The sequence below is a fragment of the Anabrus simplex genome, chromosome 5 (assembly GCF_040414725.1).
Source record: "Anabrus simplex isolate iqAnaSimp1 chromosome 5, ASM4041472v1, whole genome shotgun sequence".
In the NCBI taxonomy this organism is placed as follows: domain Eukaryota; kingdom Metazoa; phylum Arthropoda; class Insecta; order Orthoptera; family Tettigoniidae; genus Anabrus; species Anabrus simplex.
This window is the reverse complement of record NC_090269.1, coordinates 137,021,989-137,048,319: the sequence shown is the minus strand read 5'-3', so window position 1 is coordinate 137,048,319 and position 26,331 is coordinate 137,021,989. Positions and strand designations below refer to the sequence as shown.

The 26,331-nt window shown below is 39.8% G+C and overlaps 1 protein-coding gene across 4 annotated transcripts in view; it reads left to right on the top strand.

Annotated features, from left to right (window-relative positions):
* Positions 1 to 26,331, top strand: part of LOC136874694 (testis-expressed protein 9) — a 166,190-nt gene that overhangs the window by 82,343 nt on the left and 57,516 nt on the right. For all 4 annotated transcript variants that reach the window (XM_067148335.2, XM_067148338.2, XM_067148334.2 and 1 more), the window contains one exon: positions 190 to 324. In XM_067148335.2, the coding sequence (XP_067004436.1) occupies positions 190 to 324 (135 nt within the window). The remainder of the gene's footprint in view (positions 1 to 189; positions 325 to 26,331) is intronic.

Below are 26,331 nucleotides of genomic sequence, written 5' to 3'. Positions count from 1 at the left end.
CTACTGCCAGTATTTTTTTAAAAACCTCCCTTCTTTCCTCTTCAGTGTAAGACAATAATTGCTCCAATATGTTTATCGTACTTGAAGCAGCAAATTTTTAAAATATGGATGTTCTTTTTTGATGACCTTGTATAATTAATTGGAATATTTTAACAATGGAAATCTGTTTTCTTTTTATTTATTTATTAGGAGTTAGAGAGTCTCAAGAAAGAAATGAAACAGACAACCCAGACCTATGGAAACAATGAAATACGTCTGAATCGGGCCCTAGAGGAGGTAGAGAAGCTGAAGTCTGCTCTAAAGCATGCAAAACTTGAGGAAAAGGTAAGAAGATTAGGATTTCTCATGCACGTAATTTTCTTCATTTATATACCTGCTCTTTCCAGTATTCAGTCTGCAAATCTCTTTTACAGATCTAATTGTTTATACAGACATTCTCAGCAACACTGTGACCCTCCTGCTGCTGTGATAGTTTTGAAATAAACTGTCAACTTGTTAGGTCATGTTCAGTTCTTATAGAACATATCAAAGAGTTGTTAACTACAGAACAAAACTGACTAAATGGACACCAGTGGCATCTGAACCCGCCAACTTAATCTATCTACATTTCTCTCACCCTGTCTGGCTCCATGGCTAAATTGTTAGCATGCTGGCCTTTGGTCACAGAGGTCCTGGGTTCTATTCCCGGCAGGGTCTGGAATTTTAACCATCAGTGGTTAATTTCGCTGACACGGGGGCTGGTTGTGTGTGTTGTCTTCATCATCATTTCATCCTCATCACGACACGCAGGTCGCTTACGGGTGTCAAACCGAAAGACCTGCACCTGGCGAGCCGAACATGTCTTCGGAAACTCCCGGCATACGCCATTTCATTTTTTCTCTCACCCTCTGTTTCTTCACTGATGTCTACCAAATAACTGGCCTCACATATCTCTGCAATCTACAGCAGAGGTTCCCACAGTGAAGTCCACGGACCCCCAGGGGTCCACACCAGTGTTGTTGACCTCAAGTCAACAATGGAGAAGCTGAACAAGAAACTAAGCTTATGAGCATCCTTTTCCTTGCTACAGTCATATCCTCATTATTTTTGTCTGTCTCTTGTTTATCCTCTTCATAGACCACAATTACAAATATTACCAGCAAACTTTCTCTCGGATGCTGACAAAGTAATGAGGATCATGCTGAAAGATACCTCAGACAGCATGCTGCTTTCTCCAAAGAGCTACCTGGTATGCATACCTCCAACACATTAATGCATGCCATACCCTTATCAGCTCTAATAACATTGGCACATCAGTGCCAAAATAGATTAAGTTTGCATAAGCCAGATCAATCTAGCAAATAGTCTGTTTCAGAACTTGTAAGTACCCATCAGTTGAGACAAGAACTACACTACCGGTCAAAAGTTTTCGATCACCTATGCACGAAATAGATACTTTATTTCAATGTACAGACACATCGTAAAAACTAAATAGACCAACAAAATATATTTTTTCTCTCTCTATCATCAACTAGAATACAATACGGTTTATATTTTAGCCTCTTCAAAGTATCCACCCTTTGCCCTCCTAACAGCTGCACAAACTCTTTGCATTCTGGAATTAAGATTTTGTAGTGTTTGTGTAGATATTGCAGTCCAACAGCTCTGTAAATTATTCCATAGCTCTTCAACATTAGTTGACCTCCATATTTGGACCTCCCTGTCAAGTTCATCCCATAACATTTCAATGGGATTTAGGTCTGGTGACTGACTTGGTCAAATCATAATTTTCAGTTCCCCACATTCTCTTTTCTATTGACATACCCTCTACACAATTTAGAAGAATGTTTGGGGTCATTGTCCTGCTGCAGAACAAACCTATGACCAATAAGCCTCTTGCCAGATGGAACTGCATTGTTGATCAGTATCCTCTGATATCTTTCCTTCTTTAATGTTCCATTAATTCGCACTAGTCGCACACTGACTCTTCATACGTTCTCCATGAAGTTGACGAACAAACATTCGACGATGGCTCCCAGAGACCTCAAACTTCGATTCATCCGTGAATAACAGCTTGGACCATTGCTGCACACTCCAGTTTTTATGTTGCTGTGCCATTGCATTCTTTTCACCTTAATTTGTGTCCGTAATAAAGGTTTTTTGGCCGCTATGCACCCCTTTAAACCTCGTTCACGAATACGGCATTGCACTGTTGAGACAGAGATTGGAGCAGCTCGCATATTATTGACTTCCTCGTGAATTTCAGGTGCCGTACGAGTCCTCTGACATTTACTCTGTACAGATATGAACTGATCTTCCCTGTATGATGTGACACAGGGTCTTCCAGATCATGAAACACTTGCATTGGCACCGGTTTGCTTGAACCGCTGCAATGTATACACCACTGTAGATTGGGCTACGTCAACCTTTGTTGCTATTGTCCTAGTAGAATACCCTTCGTGATGCAGAGCTACAATTACAGCACGTTTTTCAGTTCCAATCTCCTGCTTCCGTCCCATTTGGAGGTAATATGGTATGCACCTGCTCAGATACAAAAACACACTGCTAGCTGCACACAGTGTACTGAAAACTAATGTAAACTGCTTGCTACACAGACAGCTGAAGCAATGAGGCCTATTCGAGTGGACACGTCTTGGGTAAAGACATGTCAGTGTTGTTGTGGTTACTCATCAGCGACCCTCCATGCGGAGAACCGGTCAAATACACAACAGAATCGTTCCGTCTTTACATGCTTGTTTTATTATCAGAACAAGGCTATGATAGATTATTTAAAACTACATCTCTGTTTTAACAACAAATCCATAGTTGTGATAGGTGATCGAAAACTTTTGACCGGTAGTGTATGCCTGAAAATATATGAAAGGTGGTGCTCTTTAGCTAGAGAGCTAGAAAAGAAGGCCACGAACCTGAAAAAAGAGGACAAAGTCTACTGATGCAATCACTGTACCTTAATCACTTTTATCGGCTTCACTTTCATCACAGACCATTGGCGTATCACCTTTGTCATTAATGTTTGTTTTTTCCTGTGCCATTCATACTTTTCTGAAGATGAAATCTCTAAAAAGTATTTTGTTCTCTAACAAATAGTGGTGAAGCTGGATGCAACTTAAATGTTAGAAGTCATACTGCAAACATACTACACCTTTCACAGTCTCAATTTGTGAACCTGTTTTTGTCCTTGGTCCACTGTGAATTAAGCAATGAATCTATTCGCTCTGTGTTTGCAATATGACTTGGAACAAAAAAGAATAATTTGTATTTGCAGCAAAATAATACTTAATAAACTTTCCAGAACTCAGTTTATACACAATTTATGCACAGACACAACATCTAAACAACGACGAGCTAGAAAGTAAACGGAAGCAAACAATAGTTGTAAGCTCTTCCCGTGTCCAGGTACGACACAGCTATCAGTTCCCAACAGTCAGATGTAATCTCAGGGTATCTCATCAAATAAGAAAAATATCTCATTTTTCTTGTAGGTTAGGCTTTATTCCCTCGCCGTCTATCACATGTCCAAGGAAAAGTACTTGATTTTAACAGAATTTAGACTTTGCCAAATTAATCTTAAATCCGGTTCTCTGTAAGTTACTTAATAATTTTTCCAATTTCTCACAGTGTTCTTCAAATGTCGTACTGTCAAATTTTAAGTCATCGACATAACAGTTCACGAATTCCTTCGCTTCAGTCATTAAATTTTTGTCCAAGGCTCTTATTAACACAGCGCAACTATTCTTTAAACCAAATGGTAATCTGCAATACGCATATGTCTGGTTATTAAACATAAATCCTGTTAATAACCTTGACTTTTCTTCCAATACGATGTGATGGAATGATGAGGTACAATCCATGCTTGAGAAGTATCGCATGCCTCTAAATCTCTTTACTATGTCTTTAATTCTTGGTACCTGGTTGTATTCTGGGATAAGCTTTTCGTTGATCCTTCTCACATCAAGGCACAGACTCCCATTACTTTTCTTTACTATGATGAGTGGGTTTAAATATGGAGTAGTTGTCTTCGTAATTATCCCATCGGCTAACATTTCATCGATAATCTTCTTTACATCTGAAGAATATTTTTCTGGGACGTCATATATCTTCCCTTTATAAGGTGTCCAGTCGTTGACTAACAGTTTATATTTAAAATTGGGTATTTGTCCTGATTTATTCTTAAAAACTTCCATATATTTCTCTAAGATTCCATATAGTTTCCATTTTTCCATAGACGATACTCCAGCTTCAGCAATACTCTTCCAAATTTTAGAGTTCTCTTCTTCCTCCTCTTCGATGTTATTGAGTTGGATTGTTTCTATTAATTGTATTCTATTATTCTCTACCACTAGAGATCAAACTTCTCATTTCTCCATGTCTATAGTCATCCGTGTTGCTAGCATAAAATCTATTCCGAAAATGATATTGTATTTTATTTTTTTCATAATCATGAAAGGATGCTCAAATTTATGCTTCCCGATCATGATAGTCAGATATGCTTGCATTTTACATTCTACCGATTTATCTGGGATTATTCCCCTAATTTTCACTCCAGATACGGGTTTTGTCGGTAAATAAATTTTCTTACTCAGCTCTTGAAAAAGTACATATGCCGTTACACTGATGCTAGCCCCAGAATCTGCCAAGCAATGCAACTTAACATCGGCCACTGTTACTATTATTACTGGTACCCTGAATTTTGATCTTTCCTTGCCATGAATATTATCTTCAACTAGATCATCCGGTTGAATATCCCAGTGATCTAACTGTGCGATAATCCAACTGTGAATTTTGTCCGAGTTCTCATTTCTTTCATTATTTACCATCTCGCTATTCCTCAATTTGAAATCGGCGTGTTTCTTTTCTCTCCGACAACTTCGAACTATTTGTAAATTCCGGAGTGTCTGGGTTTAACCTTCCCTCTTCTGCCTTTCTATGTTTGTAACTCTGCAGTTCCAGGCTTTCTGCTCTCTCGATATCTCCATTTATATCTTTGTCTCTTATAGCTTCTTCCCAACGATTTTTATTCCATCTCTCTTCTCGTAACTCTTGGATATACCGTCGGTTTTCCTCATTTCTCCTATAATTATTCTATCCTCGTCTGTCACTGAACCGTGTCTTATTTCTCTAGTACTGTTGGTTTCTGTTTCCTCTGTACCATGGATTAATTCTATAATGTGGATTATATCTATTAACATTCTGCCCACATCCTCCATTTGAGTTTCCACTACGTTGACAACTGCATCTCTTCTTTCCTCTTTCTCTGTCATAATTTTCTGATCTATTCTCCAACTTATTTTCTCTATGGGTCATTTCCTCGGGAATAATAGCGTTTATTGTCTCCTCTTGGCTAGTATTCCGTGGATTCCTATTTATTGAATATGCTGATGTCATGTCAATCTGGAAGACATTACCAAAAAGAGACTACTCCACATGGAATTCACGTACAAGTTCAAGAAAAGGGCTGGATGACAGCAGATTTGATGGTGGATTGGTTGGAGAAAGTCTGGGGAGGACGACCAGGGGCATTATTACAAAAGAAGTCCCTTCTTTTCCTAGACAGTTTTTGGGGTCACCTTGTGGAAGATGTAAAAGAGAAAATGAAACTGATGAAGTCCCATCCTGTCATCATCCCTGGAGGTTTAACGTCCATTCTTCAACCTTTAGATGTCAGCGTCAACAAATCTTTCAAAGAACATCTTCAACGCCTGTATTCAGAATGGATGGCGGCGAGATCTCATCAGTGAACTCCAGGAGGCAAGATAAGGAAGCCATCACTACCGACGATGTGCGAGTGGATAATCCGGGCGTGGGAGAAAATTAGTGTCGATATTGTTAAGAAGAGTTTTAAAAAACTGGAATTTCTTGTGCCATTGACGGTTCCGAGGTCGACATGTTGTGGAATAGTGAAAGTGAAGAAGATGATGTGTTACCTGAACCTGAAAATAGTGATGATAGTGACGAAAGTGAGGCCGCAGAGTAGTGAGAGAAAATAAACAATGAAACAATGCATTGATGCTCTTCATTGTAACCTAATGGAACCGTGGTATTCTTTTGTGTTAATTGAAAATAAATACCGGTAGGTACCACTTTTTTCACATATCGGTATTACCGTAAATATAACTTTTACCTAATACATCGTTTCCCTTCCTTTCTGAATACCTAGAAGCACCACTCGCATAATTCCCTCCCTAGTGTTTTCAAGAAAATTTTTCGAGAAAAAAAAGGGGGAATTACGTGGTAAAATACAGTAATTCATGAATAATTACTAATAAAATAACATGATATTATGAATTCAATATTTCTGAAATAAACTCGAGTTGTCTATGATCATCCTTGAAAAATTAAATTCGTCGTTCACATGCAGCAATGTATCACAATTACATTGGAATTAGGAAAATTTGGAATTCTTCCTTATAATTTATACATTTTTTAGTCATGTATCTGAATTCGTTAATGTAGAATATCATTCCGAAGAACTGTATTATGATGACTGATGTGCTAAGGTTTCCATTCCTACTGCCTCTTAAATCACGACTCCTAATCTACTATCTTCTCATTTAAAATTCTAGCATGAATTATAAAACAACACTCAAAATATAAAATAATCCATCTCACTATTCTATCTATATAATTCTTAATTTATTGCAATTTGGCTCGATATGCATTCATTCGTTAAGTTCATCTCAAATATATCATGTGTGCAAGTAATTCAACAAGTATCCGCGTTATGATATCTTGGTACTATGTATATACGTCGCCACTACTATGGATATCGTCTTACATGCCTCACACTTCACATATTATGAGAATACGTCACAAAATTCATATACAGTAGAAGTCCGTTATAGCGAGAACTCACAACAGCGAAAAATTCACTCGCTATAGCGGATTGTCGTTTTGTATAAAAGTCGGAAAACCCTTCATGCACATTAAAATCGGTAAGAAACGGCAATCAGTTTGTTCAAAACTTGTGTTTCCGCAGATGATATCCACACTACGGCTTTTGTGTTTGTTATTTTTCGTAATCCGATACTAGGTGAAAGTGTATGTTTAATTTATTTCTGAAAAAAATATAGTAGCGTATTTTCCGAATCCAAGATGAACCCTACTTTTACCTTCAAAAAATTTAAATAAGGCTAAAAAAGAAGTGTGTAAAATCATATGAATGCCTTGTTGTACAGTAGGCCTACGCATTTTAGACGATTTTTAAATGCTGAACATTGACTTTCGTCACGCCGTTGTTTTTTTTTCTTTGCGGCTGCACAATTATTCTTTATTTCTGCGGTTTTAAGGGCCACTAACTTAACATTAGCATCATAATACCGAAGAGAACTCGTTGAAAATTTTCCGGCAATACCTATTCCATGCGTATCTACAATACAACGATCCATCAGGAAATTATTCTTGCTATCTATAACACTGTTACTTTTACGTAGCGTCAGATATAACCGGCTACCGCTACACGCACGTCTCGCTTGTCGGGTTCAGCCAAATTCAGCGGCTAGCGATGTATAGGTCTAATCGCGAACGTTGAAAGTCGATGAACGAGTTTATTGCGCCACGGTATGGCCATTCCGCCCTTGCATTTTTCGTGCACATACCTCACAATTTCACCTTCGACTTCTTTAAAGCGTTTTTGTTGCGGACCACTGAATGCATTTTTTTGTGCAGTACACGTTTTTTTAGCTCTTTGTCTTCACGCTAACGTCAAATATTGGCTTTAGTTAGGCCTATGCCGTATCTTTCTCAATATCTATTCTCATCACTCATAACCTCCTTCATAACATTTGCAACTACTAAGACATAACATTCTTCTGTACGTAAATACTCTTACATTGATCAATTCTCTTCCAAAAATACGATGCTTAACCTTAAATACTGTATTTGTGCATTTAACAACATTACTTTAAAGGAATAACTCGACTCTTTCTATCACTTCTCACACGCGATCCACTTGTGACATAATCTTCGACTGAATGGTTTCGCGAGATTCATAGATATTATTCATCATATAACAGTTCTTTGCATTCAGCTCTTATATAACTTTTCTTCCTACTCGTATTCTCAACTACCTCGTTGATCCACTTGTTCATACATAGTCATACTTCACGAGATATCTATCTAATTATGCACTAAATATAGTATTAGCAGCTTAAATGTAATGCACTTCATTTCACTGTTTCACTTGCACACTTAAATATTTCACACTTAGAATACTCTATTCTAATCCATATGCCTAGCTAAATTAAGAATTATATTACTTTTTATAAACACTTAGCTCGTCTTTCATCATATCAGCCGTCAGTTGCTCTCCTTCTGCTTGTCACATCGCTGGTTCATTGGCCATGGTTCGAAGTTCGGCTGGACTCCTCATCTCATCTTAGGTTGGTTTGGCTGGGCGAACTCCTCCTCTCATCTCGGAGAGGTTCAGCTGTTCGGATGATATCTCCCTCCAGGTTGGTCCATCTGGATGCTTAGCAAATCATTGTCTTCTCAGAATAACTGCCAATAAATTCAAATATTTTCGAGAAGTAAATATTCATTTGAGATTCTTGTTAGAATAATATTTCTTTTAAACTATTCTTCTAGTCTTCTTTTGTGTTATAATCGACCAATTCTCTAAATCCGCGTAAGATATTTTGTCTTGTCTTGCGAAAATCTTCAAATTTAGATGATTTGTTTTCCAAAATATTACTCCTTCCTTGACTTTTCTTTTAATGGACTAATTCTCTCCTATCCTTTTCTCTTTTTACGGCTTCCAATTTATGTTTTCTGAAGTATCGCTGATCTTGCGCCTCGGGTCTATCAGTATACGTATTTAAATAAATTTACGTATATCTCGCTGTATTTATATCCTCCACAGTGTTTCTGCAGGTTGTTTTACCGTCTTCTTCTAAATTATAATGGTTTTTCTTCAGGATTTCTGCTGCAATTTGACAGTTTCCTTACTTTTACAGAGCAACAGCAATTTGCTTCTTGTTCTCTCGAGTTCAATTTTTCAAGTCAAGTTTTTTCAATAATCTATTCTATTTTACTTGTTTTTTTGAAACAATTCGCTTGATCTTGCTCTGTTCTGCACGGCCTTTGAAATGTAGTCGTTCCAAGTTAATCATGGCCTCCTATTGTATCTAAATGTTAAGACTTTGTTGTATACTCTCTTGAGTTTGAGTGCTCTATACCTTTCCTAGGCGCCATTTTGGAACACGTCCGAAAATGCAACGGGCACAGTTGTAAACAAAAAGTGCTGCCTATTGATATTTAACACATTGGAGACTGAGCCCGAGTGTGTATCGGGGTGGGATAACAGCGCAGACTGACCGCACCCGAGGCTAACTCGGGCCCGCGTATTTATTAGATTGTCAACACAGCCCGAACGAGAATTGGGCGGAAACTGTATCCACCACTTTGTAGAACGTTTATAACAGCTATATGGTGTGCTCAAGTCCTCTGTCATTGTTTTCTTGAACTTATAGCAGCTCATTTTTGCAGGTGTTTGCTTCTAAACTCCATGCTTCCAGCTGCTCAAGGCGTGTGCTTTCACCATTTTGTTTGCATTGTGCAAAGTGTTTAGTCTGTGATTTGCTGCTGCTATCATGAGTGAATCATTGAATGAAAGTGGAATCGTAGAGATGTTAGAAGAGATTTTTGATGACAACAGTTTAAAAAAAAAAAAGAGGTATATGATTCAAATCCAGACCCTGATTTCGAACTTCACGTTATGGCAATCACAAATGCATTTGTGTTGTACCGGGAAACACGGGATGCAGGTACCAGAAAAAAATTCCATCTACATCAGTTCATGGTTGAGTTAGATGAAGCTCTTGTAGTACAATCTACAACAGATGTCCACCAGCAATCAGGATCAAGTAATGTTGGGAGATCAGAAGAATGCACATGCCCGGTGAGGCACGGGACGAAGGGGTTTTCACTAGCAGAGCCAGTGACGCAATGGTTACCATAGCAACTCCGCTACTATCCAGGCGACTTTATATTGTCTTCTACTGGCAGCTCTTCGCTCTTGTCAGTTGTAATCCAGCAAACTGCAAAGTGTCAGTCAATGTTTTCGTGTAGCAGATACGAGCAGATAAGAGCCGATCTGTCTGCGCAGAACAGGAAGTTCGTGCTTGCAGGCCACATTCCTCATTCTTGCATTCTTCTCATCTCTACACAGTACAGCCTCCAACAGATTGCTAGGACGGCATTTTGTTTAGAGGATTCCTCCAACAGAAAAGAAAGCACAATCAACGCGCACTTTCAAAGTCTGCAGATAAAGCAAAAGCAGAAAATGGGAAAGTAACAAGAAAAGAGACATGCTGGTGGTGTCCAATGAGTTCTGTAGCATTTTGTTTACCTGAATGCTTCAAACTATTCCACACTCAAGCTCATTATATGTAAGACTTTGTTGTAAGACTTGTTGTTGTTGTTGTTGTTGTTGTTGTTGTTGTTGTTGTAAAATACATACCGTTGGAAAATGTGTCATGTGAGAAGTGTTCAGTAGATCTTAATGCAACATTTTAATCAGCAATATAGACACTTTTAATTTTTTGATGATGTAAATATGTTACAATTGCAACCTACATACTATTTTCTACAATTTTTTAAAAATCTTCAAAATATGGCAGTCTGCCTGCCCATATGCCACTTTAAGACAGTTTAAAAAAAAAAGAGGACATTTGTCAAGTTATTCAAAAATTCAGTCGGATTGCTTTTCATGCTGTTAAAAAGAAGACATGTCTAGGAAAAAGAGGACATATGGCATCCCTATCCTTACCTCATAAAGGGAAAGGAGTTATCCTGTTGAAGGAACATGTGACAAACAACACATGGGTGACAAATGATGAAGGATTATTGAGCAGTGAATGGAGAGATTCATCCAACGTGCATTCAGTCTGAGCTTTACCAGGAGGGTCCTGAGATGACAATCACTGTCACTGTTGCTACAGTGGGATAAAAACACTTACATGTATCTTGGTGAACAGTGGTGTATACTGAGGGCTACCAAGGCTATCGGTGAAACCCAAACCTCAAATGAGAAAGATGGAAATCTAAATCACATTATATAGTAAGGATCTGACACATTGTTCCATTTACAAAATTTGAATAATAATAATAATAATAATAATGTTATTTGCTTTACGTCCCACTAACTACTTTTACGGTCTTCGGAGACGCAGAGGTGCCGGAATTTAGTCCCGCAGGAGTTCTTTTAGTGCCAGTAAATCTACCGACACGAGGCTGTCGTATTTGAGCACCTTCAAATACCACCGGACTGAGCCAGGATCGAACCTGCCAAGTTTGGGTTAGAAGGCCAGCGCATTAACCGTCTGAGCCACTCAGCCTGGCTACAAAACTTGAAAGCTATGAGGAAAAACGACGCTCATATTTCTAAGTGCAAGGCATTGGAGACTGATGTTGAAGTCCACGAGCTGCGTTCCTTTCCCCTCGCCTTACCTTGTGTGGCTCATTGCTGAATGTCCAATACGTGCGGAAAAAGAGGGGATGGGTGGACAAGGCTTTACTCCGTCAGTTCGCCACTCGCCCTCCCATTGCTAAGGAGGGAGAGAGCTCAATGACTCAAAGTTCTCCGGAAGACTACAAACAGACACAATTGACCCACGTATTACGGTGTCATGTGTTTGGTGTTGTACGAGGGGGTACCCAAAAATAACCGGAATAACATTGCCATGGGCGAAGCTTGTATAGTATGCATTTCTGCCGCTAGGCGTGTATAGCGCAACTCATTGCCAGTTCAATGCTGCCTGTCTTGTCGACCTGGCTTGTTCTGTTCATCGGCAATGATTGCTTATGCTAGTGCTGTTTTGTTCTTGTTTCGTTTTTTATGATGGTAAGTTTAAGTGAACAACATACAAACCTTTTATTGGGAAGTTTTACGAAGATTGCGCAACAGTGTTCGTCAAAAAAAGGCCCGATTTGTGGCAGATAGGAGACTGGTTCGTCCACCACGACAATGCACCTGCACACAAAGCCATCTCTTTTGGACAATTTTTAGCTAAAAATGGTATGGTTCCACTGCCCCACGCCTGACCTGGCTCCGTGCAACTTTTTCATATTCCCACGCATAAAAAGGGGCATGAAAGGACACCGATTTGACAACATTGAAGAGGTTAAGAAAAAAACGAGGTAGGAGCTGTCAGCCATTTCTAAAGATGACCACAAAAAATGTTTCGAACAGTGGAAGCACCGGTGGGACAAATGTATTAGTTGTAATGGAGAGTGTTTTGAAGGGGATAAGGTTGTTTTGTAAAAACTTTGAAAATATATAGCTTTAAAAGAGAATTCATTTTTTTGGGTGCCCCCTCATATGTACAAGACATCTTACTGATTGTTTATAGTTGAGAAAATTATTTGTGTATTTCAGTAGTATTATTGTTCTCAGAACAATTTTAGTTTATTTGAAGTTACAGTGTATAACGTGACATACCTTGTGGGGTTACTTTTGTAAAAAGGCTGAACCATATAAAACAGGTACTGAATAAACCATTCTCACAACTGAAGTATGCAGATAAATTGCTGATATTTTAAAATGGTAAGCGTTCCCTACATCTTCCCCAGAATCAACCTCCTCATACTCTTAATTCCCCTGGCGTGGAGACTGGGTGTTTGTGACGTCTTCACAATTCATTTCATCCTTATGTCACCAACAGGCCTTTCCAGAAGACATGCATTATTAATTTTCTTCTTCTTCTTCTTCTTCTTCTTCTTCTTCTTCTTCTTCTTCTTCTTCTTCTTCTTCTTCTTCTTCTTCTTCTTCTTGCGTTCCGGCCTTCTAAGGACCACGTTACAATTTCAATTGTTCCTCCTTAGTTCTTTCCTTTTCTTCCAGTACTCTTTCATTGTTTCACTGTGTTTCTTTTTCCTGTCTTCAGTCCACTTTGTGCCTGTTTTCTTTTTCTTCTTCCCTTGGAATCCTTCCATTTGTAAGACTTTCTTCCTAAAAATCTTTCTTTCCAATAATTCTTCTTCTCGTATGTTGTTCCTTTCCAGGTCTTTCTTGACTTCTTGAATCCAGGTGGTAGTTGATTTCTTTTCTCAAAGGTACTTGAAGATTCGTTTAGTTAGTCTATTGTCATCCATTCTGTAAATGTGTCCAAGAAACAGCAATCTCCTTTTTCTTATTGTTTCTGATATGTTTTCTACGTTCTGGTAAATTTCATTGTTACTTCTTAATTTCCAAAACTCTGCAATTCTTGGAGGACCTAATATTTTCCTTATAGTTCTTCTTTCTAATATTTCTAATTTATCAAGCTTGTAGTTCAGTGCTAGACATTCGCTGGCATAAAGGCATTCTGGTTTCACTACTGTGTTGTAGTACTTTATTTTAAGTTTCCTTGATAAGCACTTTTTGTTGTAAGTATTCTTAGTTATACCGTATGCTCTTTCCATCTTTTGTATCCTCTCCTCTATAGCAGATTTTTCTAAACCATTTTCTTGAATTGTCTCACCCAAATATTTGAATTTCTTTACCTTTTCTATTCGACCAATATCCGTTGCTAAAAACTTTGGGGCACTTTTTATATTCGTCAAAAATTTTGTTTTCTCGGCAGAGATTCTCAAGCTTGTCATGTTGGCTGTCTTTTCAAGGAGATTGACTTGCATTGCTGCATCTGTAAGGCTTTCTGAAAGTATGGCAAAGTCATCTGCAAATGCTAGGCAATTTATTGCAACACCTTTGCTCTTCTTCCCCAGCATGAGTGGCAATATTTTAGATTCTTTCAGTTTTTCATTCCAAATTCTTACAATTTTCTCCATGACACAATTGAAAAGGAGTGGAGATAGACCATCGCCCTGCCTGACACCTGTATTTATTTTGAAAGGTCGAGATACTTCACCCATAAATTTTACTTTCGAGATAGTGTCTGTAAGTGTTTCACGAATTAGGTTTGCCAATTTAGTTTTAACTCCAAATTCACGGATTACTTTATCTAGGGTTTCCCTATCAACAGAGTCAAAGGCTTTTTTAAAGTCAATAAATGTTACAACTATGTCTTTGGAGTTTATTAATCTGTATCGAATTATAGATTTCAGGTTGAAAATCTGTTCGGAGCAAGATCTTCCTTCTCTAAATCCACCTTGATATTCACCCAATTGACTGTCCAGTGTCGATTTTACTCTATTTAGTAGTATTGTTGAGAATATCTTGTAAGCAACTGGCAAGAGAGATATACCTCTGTAGTTGTTGACATCCTGCTTGTTACCCTTCTTGTGTAATGGGTGTATTAGAGCCACTTTCCAATCCTCTGGGATCTTTTCTGTTTCCCAAATTTCTTCAAAGATTATTTGTAGATCTTCTATAATTTTTGGTTCAGCCCATTTTAAAAGTTCAGCTGTTATGGAGTCTTCCCCACTAGCTTTGTTATTTTTAAGATTTTTTATTGCTTCCTTTATTTCTTCCGCTGTTGGAGGTGAATCAGCTTCTAGATTTTCCTGAATTTCTGAAAATTCTAATTTATGATTTGGCTCAGGGCAGTTCAGCAGGTGTTCGAAGTGTTTTGCCAGAATCTCACAATTCTCGGCATTGTTAAGGCCAATATTACCATTTGCATCTCTGAAGCAAATGCTCCGGGATTGATAACCTTTCAGGTTATTCTTAAAGGTCTGATAGAAATTTCGGGAGTTATTTTTTACAAAATTATTCTCAATTTCTACTAGCTGCGATTTTTCAAAAGATCTTTTAACCTGCCTTATTATCCTTCTTGTTTCCTTTCTTTGTTGTTTAAATAGCTCATAGTGTTCATTCTTTCCGGAACATTTCCATTTTTTCCACTTTTTCACTCTTTCCATAAGTGCTTCCTCACGTACGTTATTCCACCATACTTTCTTTTTAGTTTTAACTGATCCAAATACTTTCTTCGCTGCACTATTAATCTGTTTAGATAATTCTGGCCATTTGCCATGCTGAGTTATTTTAATTTCTTCCTGAAAGTTTTCTATAGTTGCTTGTGTAATGTTGAGCCTATCTATGTTGTATTTCATTAATTTTCTCGGCCTTCTTTGATTCCTGCGAGGTAGAAGCTTTAGCTTAATTTTAGAGAGGTAATGATCGGAGTCAAACTCCCCACTTCTTATTACTTTAACATTCATAATTTCCTTAATACTTTCTTGAGAAATAGCTACATGGTCCAACTGAAACTCATCTAACATCGGATTTGGGGACACCCATGTTTTAGCCTTTCTTGGAAGTTTCTTGAAGAAGGTCGACATTAATTTTAGGTGAAAGGATTTACAGAGATTAATTAGTCTCATGCCATTTTTGTTTGTTCTTTTGTGTGCCGGATATGCCCCTACTGTTTTGCTGAAAACTTTTTCTTTGCCTATCTGTGCATTAAAATCACCGAGTAGAATAATAACATTTGATTTTGGAATTTTTGACATTTCATCATCTAGAAGACTCCAGAATTCTTCAGTTTTACTTGGGTTCTTGCTATTATCTTCATTTATTGGTGCATGACAGTTAACAAATGTATACTTTTTGTTCTTGCATTTAAGTGTGAGAAGAGATAACCTTTCTGAACTAGATTTAAATTCCATAACATTATCAACTATTGCTTTATGGACATAAAAGGCGGTACCTAGTAGTGGCATTCCTTTCATAATTTTGATTGCTGGTTTACCTTTAAAGATTCTATAATTTTTGGTTTCTGTTACATTCTCATCCATAAACCGTGTCTCTTGAGCTGCTAAGATCTGGATTTCATGTCTATCTAAGAAAATTTCCAGTTCTTTCTGTTTGCCGGTTTTTAGCAAGGAATTTACATTAAGAGTGCCTGCAAAGAATTTCCTCTTAAATTTAAGTCTGAAAGGATTCCAAGGATGCTCTGACTCACCCTTATTGCAGATGTTGGGACTCCCCAGAACCCTAGGTCCCGATGCATTGCATAACGCAATGGTGGATTTCTCTTCCGAGCTACCACCTGGGGTAGTGCTTTCATTCAGCGGACTTACCATTCTGCAATTGAAATGTACATTGTACAAGGTAGGAAATTAATTCCAAGATAAGATCGGATTGTTAGTCCGAAATGATTTTTTATTCGTGCTTTACTCCACTAGGTTCTTCCGCTCTCTCCACCGTTGGGACATTACATTCCTCATCCGCCTTCGAGACCGTTGACCAGGTTTCACCTGTAACCCTAGGCAGGGGCCCTTACAGGGTGCTACCATCCGGAGCCAGATGGACCCAGGTTTTTTTACAAGGTTGTTACCCCTCCCCCTCCTCCTTCCCCATCACTTGCAAGATGGGGCCCCGGGCTTGGGACCGGCAATGGCGGAGTTTTGTTATTATTATTATTATTATTATTATTATTGTTACGGAGTTATCCGTGGTAGTTAGAGGTGAAAGAAGGTGCTGGGATGAACAGGTCTCAACTTACGAAATTAAAGTTAATTTAAAATTTAACAAAGGTTATATTTTCTTTTCAAGGTCAAGAAATAACAAGTATAACAGGAACTCAGTTGTATATCAACAAGTTAAGAAAGTACAATTACAGTTTGTTAATGGATTTTGGGCTTCGAGCCCCAGATTCACAATTCTTGAGCAATTAGCCCAACTTTACTGATGTATAAGGTTCAACAAAGGGGCAGAAAACCCCAATCATACCAAGGAGCACTAGCTCCCAATTACCCAGTAAAGCCTCCTCGAGGCACACAGAACCCAAATTTAAGAAAGAGCAACCCGCTCTCAAAGTTCAAGCCCATCAACGGCCACACCAAACTCCACCTTCAAGCTGTCCTCCGGACACACAACAACTGGGGTAAAAATACCCAACCTACTGAGGCCTATTCAGTAAAGAAACAGGACAATGACATGGCCCCAAAATACCAACTTGATTGGAGGCGTACTCAGCACTCCTAATACACTTTATTAAAACCTAATTTGGCCCTAGGCCGCTTATGCAAGGGCTAATCCCATACTACGGAGGTGACACGAAATAAAACTTTAATACATTACGAAGAGATGGGAAACTGTTATAAAAATGTAGTCACCGCAAAACGATATGAGTGAGAGCTCGAGAGGGTTAGGCACTCTCTATCCCAATTTGTAGTTAAAGAGACAGAACTTTATACCAAGTGTCTTTTACATTTTAAAGGAAGGTTACATGATAAAAGTTTCGAACCTGCCCCGAGGGTTAAACTGCTGAGCTAGCAAACAAAGAAGTTATTAAAAGGCCATTACCTGATGGATGAACTGCCGCCTGAAAAAAGGGGCGCTTCCCGCCCCTTGCTATATAATCACGCTAGGAAAGATGTTACTGAAGTGGCCCCGAGACCAGAACATCAGCAGTTTATATATCCTCGTAGAAGATTCGAGACGTTTCATGAATGATTACAACCCGCCCACAAAATTTTATTGGTTACCGAACACAGTCACAGAGCAGGTTGGGGAAGAAGGCCCCGATTGGTCGAAAATGAATATAAGAAATTCGGGATTGGCTAATTTCAAAACTGCCGGAACGAACGGATTAACATTGCCAACTCAAACAATGACAGAAAGAAATTTAACAAAGAACAAACTTATGACTACAAAATTTCTTCAAAAAAAGGTTCCTTCACTTCGCACTAGGGTGCACAATTGTAGTTCTTAAGTCGTGCCATCTAGAAGAGAATGTTAACACTTCTTGCTACAGAGAAAACAAAAACGAATCGAAACTGACATAGTTCAGAACACTTCAAAATTTACAGTAGGGACATCTTCTGAGAAATCTTAGAATTAATGTGGTTGTTAAAGTTCAGGCTTCCTCCAGTAGAGGAGTTTCAACTGGCGCAATGTTTGAATTAGCGGCGCAGAGGTGTACCGCCCGGTACAGACCTCCCCCCCCAAAAGTCCCTCCAAGGGGTAATACAGAAGAACACAAACTTTTGTTTTAAAATAAGATCCAAGTTATGATGTTGATATAGAAATTAATTGCAGAAGGATTTACAGACAAGTTTTCTTAAATTGATTGGATTCAGTTTCAACATCCTTTGTAGTAACTTTTGATGTAATGTCTTTATGCTTGTAGTAGTTTAATTCAGAAGGAAAAACTTTTAATTCTTGAAAGGAAAAAAAAATATAGCAGTTGAATCCAAAAATGTAGTAATAGTAGAAATGGAATGTCCATGTAGCTGATTAAGTACATTCAATGTTGATTAAGTTTGACGGCCAGACCAGCCGCCGCTGCTTGTGTCCAGAGGAGGCCGCTCGGACCCCTCAAGTACTCTGAGATACCGCTCTCCCGCACCATGAGAGGGGTAGTGGTGCTGAAGCACGCCGCACACGCGGCGAACGTTTACAGACCGCGGGCAAGTAGCAGGTGGTGCGCCGCACATTAGCCTTGGCCGGGAGGAGGGCTCCGCCTCGCCGTACACTGGTTGACCTCACTGAAGTAGATCGGGCCTGTGCTCTACTCCAGTAGCGGCACGGCGCCGCGCGGCTGCGGGGGCACTGAAACATTAAGATCTCGGCGGCAGAATTTGTTGGAGCATAATGATTTTCGGGTACAGCACTTGTGGTGGAGCTGAGGGGCCAGCGCGTGGAAATATTTATTTCATTTTAATTAGCCATTTGTGTTGTTGAGCAGGAGACGGGAGCGTGGTAATGGCCATGGCAAGTACAGGATAGCAGTTTAGCTGGTCGGGGCAGGTTGTACAATGAACATTAGGAAACAAAGAACATAATTCCAAGGGCAGAAGGCCTCAAACTGAAACCAAAATATAACCTTCAGATTTCTTTCCAAATGTAAAAAAAAAAAAAAGCTAAGTTAGTGCGGAAATTACACAGGTTTCACCTGGGACAGGTGAACCCTAAATATCCTCTCGGTGGCTGGATTGCTTAATAACAACGTAACCAGCGTAAGAAAATCTAGAATTATGCACGGCCCATGAAATCTGGTGGCAAGCTTGCCCGCGGGACAAAATTTTTGACCATTACCTGGTCACCTACCTTCAAATTGGTGGGTCTCTGTCCACGATCATATCTTTCCCTAACCTTTTCATGAGACACTTTAAGATTGGCTTTAGCCTTCTTCCAAAGATCTTTAATATTATTTGGATCTATTGTCTCAGGTAGAATGTCACTCAGAGACCAAAGGTTAGAGAGCGGCGTGTTTGGAACAAACTTGAACATCATAGAAGCTGGAGTAAATTTGTGGGATTCATGAACCGCCGAATTCAAAGCAAAAGCTAACCAATGCAGGGATGTGTCCCACCTAGAATGATCGTCGTGATGATAGGCAATAAGGGCCAATCTTAGATTACGGTTGACCCGTTCCGCCAGAGATGGTTGCGGATAATAAGCAGAAGTAGTTACATGAGATATGGACAGATCAAAACAGAATTTACGAAATAGATTAGATGTGAACGCCTTAGCATTGTCAGACACAATATATTGACACGGACCAAAAGAAGCAAAGATCGAATTTAAACAAGTAATGGTGGACTGAGCGGAAGCCAGCTTAGTCGGAAATAACCAAGAAAATCTTGTAAAACCATCTACACATACAAGGATAAACTTGTTGGCATTCCGCTTTGACTGGGGGAAGGGTCCTACGTAATCGATGTAGAGACGTTCCATGGGGCGCGACGCTTGATGAGAAGACAAAAGCCCTTGCTTAGTTGACATAGTGGGTTTACTAAGCCAACATGATTTACAAGATTTTACCAATTCACGGATTTCTCCGTCCATACTCTTCCAAATGAACATTTCACAAATCTTTTCTCGGGTTTTGAAGATGCCTAAATGCCCCCCTAGTGGGGTCTTATGATAGTACTTGAAGATCATTGGCACAAGGACAGCTGGAACTACAACTTTCATTTTTTTATCATGCCTCGGCGGGCAACATAAAACACCATTCCTCAGAACATAAGGGACAACATGTTCCCCAGAAGAAAGGGTTTCTATGATAGGAGCCAGCATCGGATCTTCACGTTGATATTTCTCAATACCCCTAAAGAGCATGGGAGCATCTGTTAAGATGGCATTAACCTGAGATAGTATGGACACGGGAGGTGAAGAACTCTCATCCAGATCAGGAGTCTCTACATCATTAGAAAACATACGGCTTAGTCCGTCAGCAACCACATTTTCAGAACCTCTGATATGCCTAACATCAAATTGGAAGGCCGAAATTCGGATGGCCCACCGGGCTATACGACCAGTACGACGCGGCCTACCTAAGACCCAACTTAAGGCTTGGTTATCGGTCTCCAAGTCAAATTTGACGTGTTCCAGATAGACACGGAACTTTTCTAAAGCAAATAAGACTGCCAAACCTTCGAGCTCATAGATGGAATATTTGGCTTCTTGAGCCGATAGAGTCCTAGATGCATAGGCGATGGGTCGCCTTCCTAGTTCAGTCTCTTGAAGAAGGACTGCAGCTACCGCCGACGACGACGCGTCGGTTTGGACGATTAATTTCTTGGAGAAATCGGGCATGGCCAGAACAGGGGCATTACACAGAGCTAATTTGAGATTTTCAAAAGCGGCTTGTTGAGAAGGTCCCCACTCAAATTTGACGCCTTTCCTACGAAGATGGTTCAAGGGGGCCGCTCTATTGGCGAAAATTGGAATAAATTTCCTGAAGAAATTCACCATACCAATGAACCTAGCAATACCTTTGATGTCCTTGGGAGGCTTGAAATCACGGATGGCCTGTGTTCTAGAGTGATCGACTGCAACTCCATCGGGCGACACAATATGCCCTAGGAATGACATTGAAGGCTTAGCGAAGGCGACCTTGGACAACTTCACAGTTAACCCAGCCTTACGAAGGCGATTGAAAACTTCTTTTAGATGATCTAGATGTTCTTCGAAAGTCTCCGAAAATACGACGACATCATCAAGATAGTGGTACAAGTACTCAAATTTGATGTCGGAGAAGACCCTATCTAGCAGTCTCGTAAGTACAGCTGCTCCCGTGGGGAGCCCGAAAGGCATGCGGTTGTACTCATACAAATTCCAGTCAGTGACGAAAGCCGTCAGGTGTTTAGATTCCTCTGCTAACGGTATCTGATTATAAGCCTGGTTAAGATCTAGGATAGTAAAGAACTTAGCCTTACGAAACCATGAAAAACACGAGTGAAGGTCTGGAAGGGGCACAAATTGTAACACCACCTTCCGATTGAGAGCCGTATAATCAATTACAGGCCTGAAACCACCTTGGGGTTTCGAGACTAGGAAAATAGGCGAAGAATACGCCGACTTAGAGGGCCGAATAATACCATCTTTTAGCATCTGATCTATGATTTCTTTCAGCGCCTTCATTTTAGGTGGAGATAGCCTATAAGGTGGAAAACGCACAGGAATCGAATCCGTAACCTCAGTCTTGTATTCAATAAGGTCAGTAACACCGAGAGTATCCGAGAACACCTCTGGAAATGACTGACACAGCTTACGAATACTATCAGCCTGCTCCTCAGGTAGATGTCTAAGGTCTAACAACATCTCATCCTGGGTAGGCGAAACAGATGAACATGATACAGAATTACATTTCAATAAGGGGATTTTACAATTAGAAGCAAATTTGAACGTGCACGACTTACTCTGAAGATCGAGCACCAGACCAGTGTGAGACATGAAGTCAGTTCCCAATATAATGGGGCAAGACAAGTGCTTAGCCACTAACAGTTTAATTTTCCAAGTAAATTTAGAAATACGAATTTTGACATTTAAGGAGCCTAAGATTTCTAATGGAGAAGAATTAGCCAAAACATATTGAACCGGAGATGAGCAATAGGCAGGAAGTTTACAAACAGATTTCAATTTCGAATACCATTCGGCCGAGATAATGGAACAAACACTGCCAGAATCTAAAAGAGCAGTCACAGGTTCATTATTTAATTCAATTTTGAGAAAAGGCACAGGTGCGGGGGTATCCGCCGCAATCCTAAGACATTCTTTGGGACCTTCAAAAGATAAATTTGAAGCCTGAGTTTTCCGTGGGAATTCGGCCATTTTACTTGTGGCTGAGCCTCGGAATGCAGAATTGATCGACTCAGCCGAAGCCACTAGTCACTTTTGATTGTTGTTGGAAGTTGCACCCGAAGTTGAGCAAGAGAGGGTGCTGTTAGTATTAGGGCAGTTCTTGGCAATATGGGAGAACGCGCCGCATTTAAAGCAGCCTTGGGATGAACCTGCTCCATTATTAGTCTTACTAGATTTGATCAATGGACATTTATTGCGAAGATGGTCGGGCGACCCGCAAGTGTAACATTTACGGGGTGTGATGGGTCGGCGAGGTGGAGGCCGAAAACTACTAGAGGATGGAGGGGGTTCTTTCGCGACACGCAAGGTATCGGCGTATCTGACTCCTTCGGCTGACACAGCCAATGCTTCTAGCTCTGCAAAAGTTTGAGGACGCGACGCAAAACACAAGTATGACCTGTAGGATGGTGAAATCCCTTCCACAATTGCCTGAACAATCTGCTCTTCAGGGAAGTGAAGAGCAAACACCCTGGTATAGAATTTGATGTCTTGTATGAAGTCTGCCAGGTTTTCATCAAGTCGCTGCACTCTATAGTAGTACTTCTGAATTAGAGATGACCTAGCTCGAGCCGGAATAAAATTAGCTAACAGATGGGCGTGGAAGTCTTCTATGGATGACTGTTGAGCAATTGCCCTAACTATCTTGTCTGAGAGAACCCCTATGGCATATGGATATATAATCTGAAGGATTTGCGAAGCAGAGAGGAAAAACACTAGAGCATGATCCTGGAATTCGACCAAGAATCTCAAAAAAGAAATTACATCACTGGTACCGATATACCGGTACCGAAAACTTAGAAATACCCCTAAGTAACATGGCTAATGGATGAGGCAAACTACTGAACCCAGGTGACATAGTAAGTACTTGCCTAGGGGGTGACAGAGGCTCGGAGGGAGCATTATTCAAAAGGAAAGGCGGAACAGAGGGCCGACGATCAGGGCCGGATTCTAAATGGACAGGAGTCTTTTGAGCGACTGCAGATGTGCCATTTTCTTCCCCTTCGGAAGAAGTTTCCTCACTGACAGTGTTTACCGCCATGGGCGGGTCGGCCTTGGGAGTCGTTACCCCCGATAACAATTGACCGACAGTACTGGACAATTTAGAAATATTTTCAATGAGGGCACTAGCCTCCTTTCCCTGATTGTCATTCAACTTTAAAGACAATAAATCATTGAGCCTATTGTAAAAATGGAATAGTCGAGCTTGTACCCGTTTAAGTTGGTTAGGGGATGGATTCCCTTCTTCAAAAAAACTAACTACAGATGCTAGCTCAGTAGTATTGTCATTGATCGTGGAGAGAGCATCGTCAATTTCTTTCTCTCCCAACGTTGGGGTGGTAATAGGCAAATCAAGGGAATCTTTAAGTTTATTGGCATCCAGCGCAACCGTGCCTCCAGATTGAACATTTCTAAGAGATAGTTCATAAATAAATTCCTCTTTACGCAAATAGAAATGATGAAGAACCTCGCGAGGGCCGGACATGATGACAGAAAAATTTTGAAAAAAGAAAAATCAAAATATTCCAGCAACTGAGAAAATTGTTAAAGTTCGAAAGCAAAGCAATGTTTAGCCATCAAAAGGGGCTAAATTGAGACCCATTCAACCACGCTCTGCTACCACTTGTTACGGAGTTATCCGTGGTAGTTAGAGGTGAAAGAAAGTGCTGGGATGAACAGGTCTCATCTTACGAAATTAAAGTTAATTTAAAATTTAACAAAGGTTATATTTACTTTTCAAGGTCAAGAAATAACAAGTATAACAGGAACTCAGTTGTATATCAACAAGTTAAGAAAGTACAATTACAGTTTGTTAATGGATTTTGGGCTTTGAGCCCCAGATTCACAATTTTGAGCAATTAGCCCAACTTTATTGATGTATAAGGTTCAACAAAGGGGCAGAAAACCCCAATCATACCAAGGAGCACTAGCTCCCAATTACCCAGTAAAGCCTCCTCGAGGCACACAGAACCCAAATTTAAGAAAGAGCAACCCGCTCTCAAAGTTCAAGCCCATCAACGGCCACACCAAACTCCACCTTCAAGCTGTCCTCCGGACACACAAAAACTGGGGTAAAAATACCCAACCTACTGAGGCCTATTCAGTAAAGAAACAGGACAATGACATGGCCCCAAAATACCAACTTGAGTGGAGGCGTACTCAGCACTCCTAATACACTTTATTAAAACCTAATTTGGCCCTAGGCCGCTTATGCAAGGGCTAATCCCATACTACGGAGGTGACACGAAATAAAACTTTATTGCATTACGAAGAGATGGGAAACTGTTATAAAAATGTAGTCACCTCAAAACGATATGAGTGGGAGCTCGAGAGGGTTAGGCACTCTCTATCCCAATTTGTAGTTAAAGAGACAGAACTTTATACCAAGTGTCTTTTACATTTTAAAGGAAGGTTACATGATAAAAGTTTCGAACCTGCCCCGAGGGTTAAACTGCTGAGCTAGCAAACAAAGAAGTTATTAAAAGGCCATTACCTGATGGATGAACTGCCGCCTGAAGAAAGGGGCGCTTCCCGCCCCCTGCTATATAATCACGCTAGGAAAGATGTTACTGAAGTGGCCCCGAGACCAGAACATCAGCAGTTTATATATCCTCGTGGAAGATTCGAGACGTTTCATGAATGATTACAACCCGCCCACAAAATTTTATTGGTTACCGAACACAGTTACAGAGCAGGTTGGGGAAGAAGGCCCCGATTGGTCGAAAATGAATATAAGAAATTCGGGATTGGCTAATTTCAAAACTGGCGGAACGAACGGATTAACATTGCCAACTCAAACAATGACAGAAAGAAATTTAACAAAGAACGAACTTATGACTACAAAATTTCTTCAAAAAAAGGTTCCTTCACTTCGCACTAGGGTGCACAATTGTAGTTCTTAAGTCGTGCCATCTAGAAGAGAATGTTAACACTTCTTGCTACAGAGAAAACAAAAACGAATCGAAACTGACATAGTTCAGAACACTTCAAAATTTACAGTAGGGACATCTTCTGAGAAATCTTAGAATTAATGTGGTTGTTAAAGTTCAGGCTTCCTCCAGTAGAGGAGTTTCAACTGGCGCAATGTTTGAATTAGTGGCGTGGAGGTGTACTGCCCGGTAAATTATTATTATTATTATTATTATTATTATTATTATTATTATTATTATTATTATTATTATTATTATTATTATTATTATCAAATTAAAATGTAAATTTTTACAGCATTACCAGTGGTCGTACCAGTCATTTACTGGTTTATTATCTTCCTCAGGAGATCAGTGGTGGTGTCCGACTCATGATCATGGGTTCGATTCCAAACAACCATACCTTTTTCATTGGACCTCGAACTTCTGACTTAATTATATAGATAACAGAGTGCTAGTATTTCACTCCCATCTACTTCTACATCCTTGTAGGAAGACACCAGGGCTGTTCTTATAGGAGTAATATAATTTTCATTTTACAGGTAGATTTACTAAAATGAAATGCAATCTTGTAGGGTTAGTGTTCTCTTTTGTTGTTTGGAATTGAACCCGTGATCATAGGTCAGATATCACCACTTGCACAGGGTTTCCACTGTATGAGGTGGGCCACCGGAAGGTTACCTGTGCATTCCTGGTTCAATGCAACCACTGATCTACCGAGGAAGCAAATAAACCAGTGAATGGCGTGTACAACCGCAGGTAATGCTGTAAAATTTAACATTTTAATTTAATGATGATAATGATGATGATGATGATAATAATAACAGTAATAATGCATAGCCTCTGGAAAGGATTGGTGGTGACACAATGCGGTTGAAATGAATGGTGAAGGCATCATAAACACCTAATCCCCAAGTCAGGGGCGGGGGGAGAATTAAGAGTATGAGGAAGTTGATCCCAAGAGCTGAACGGGGATCATCAGACTAAAGTCAAGCATTCTATCCAATTAGCCACAAAGCCAGGCTTTAATTTGCTACACACTATGCTACCATTTCCACTGATCAGGCATTGAGTATTGGTAGTAGCTTGTGAAACAGCAGGCTACTCCAGTGGCTCAAAATGCTTAATACTTGACGTTCACTAAACCAAACTATCAAAAGTGGGGAGGGTGGGGGGTAACCTAAGTCTAGTGGTAGCCCATGTCTTGATCCCAGCATACGCCACTGATGTGAAGTCCTTAGAAATGCCCTCCATCACCGTATTTGGACCTTGATCGCCGATGCCTCGAGGTAATGTCAATATAATATACATGAGGAGATGCATGGACATATGCTCAATGGATCCTGTAATAATAATATTTTTGGTTTTACATCCCACAAACTACATTTTTATGGTTTTCAGAGTGCCAGGGTGCTGGAATTTTGTCCTGCAGGAATT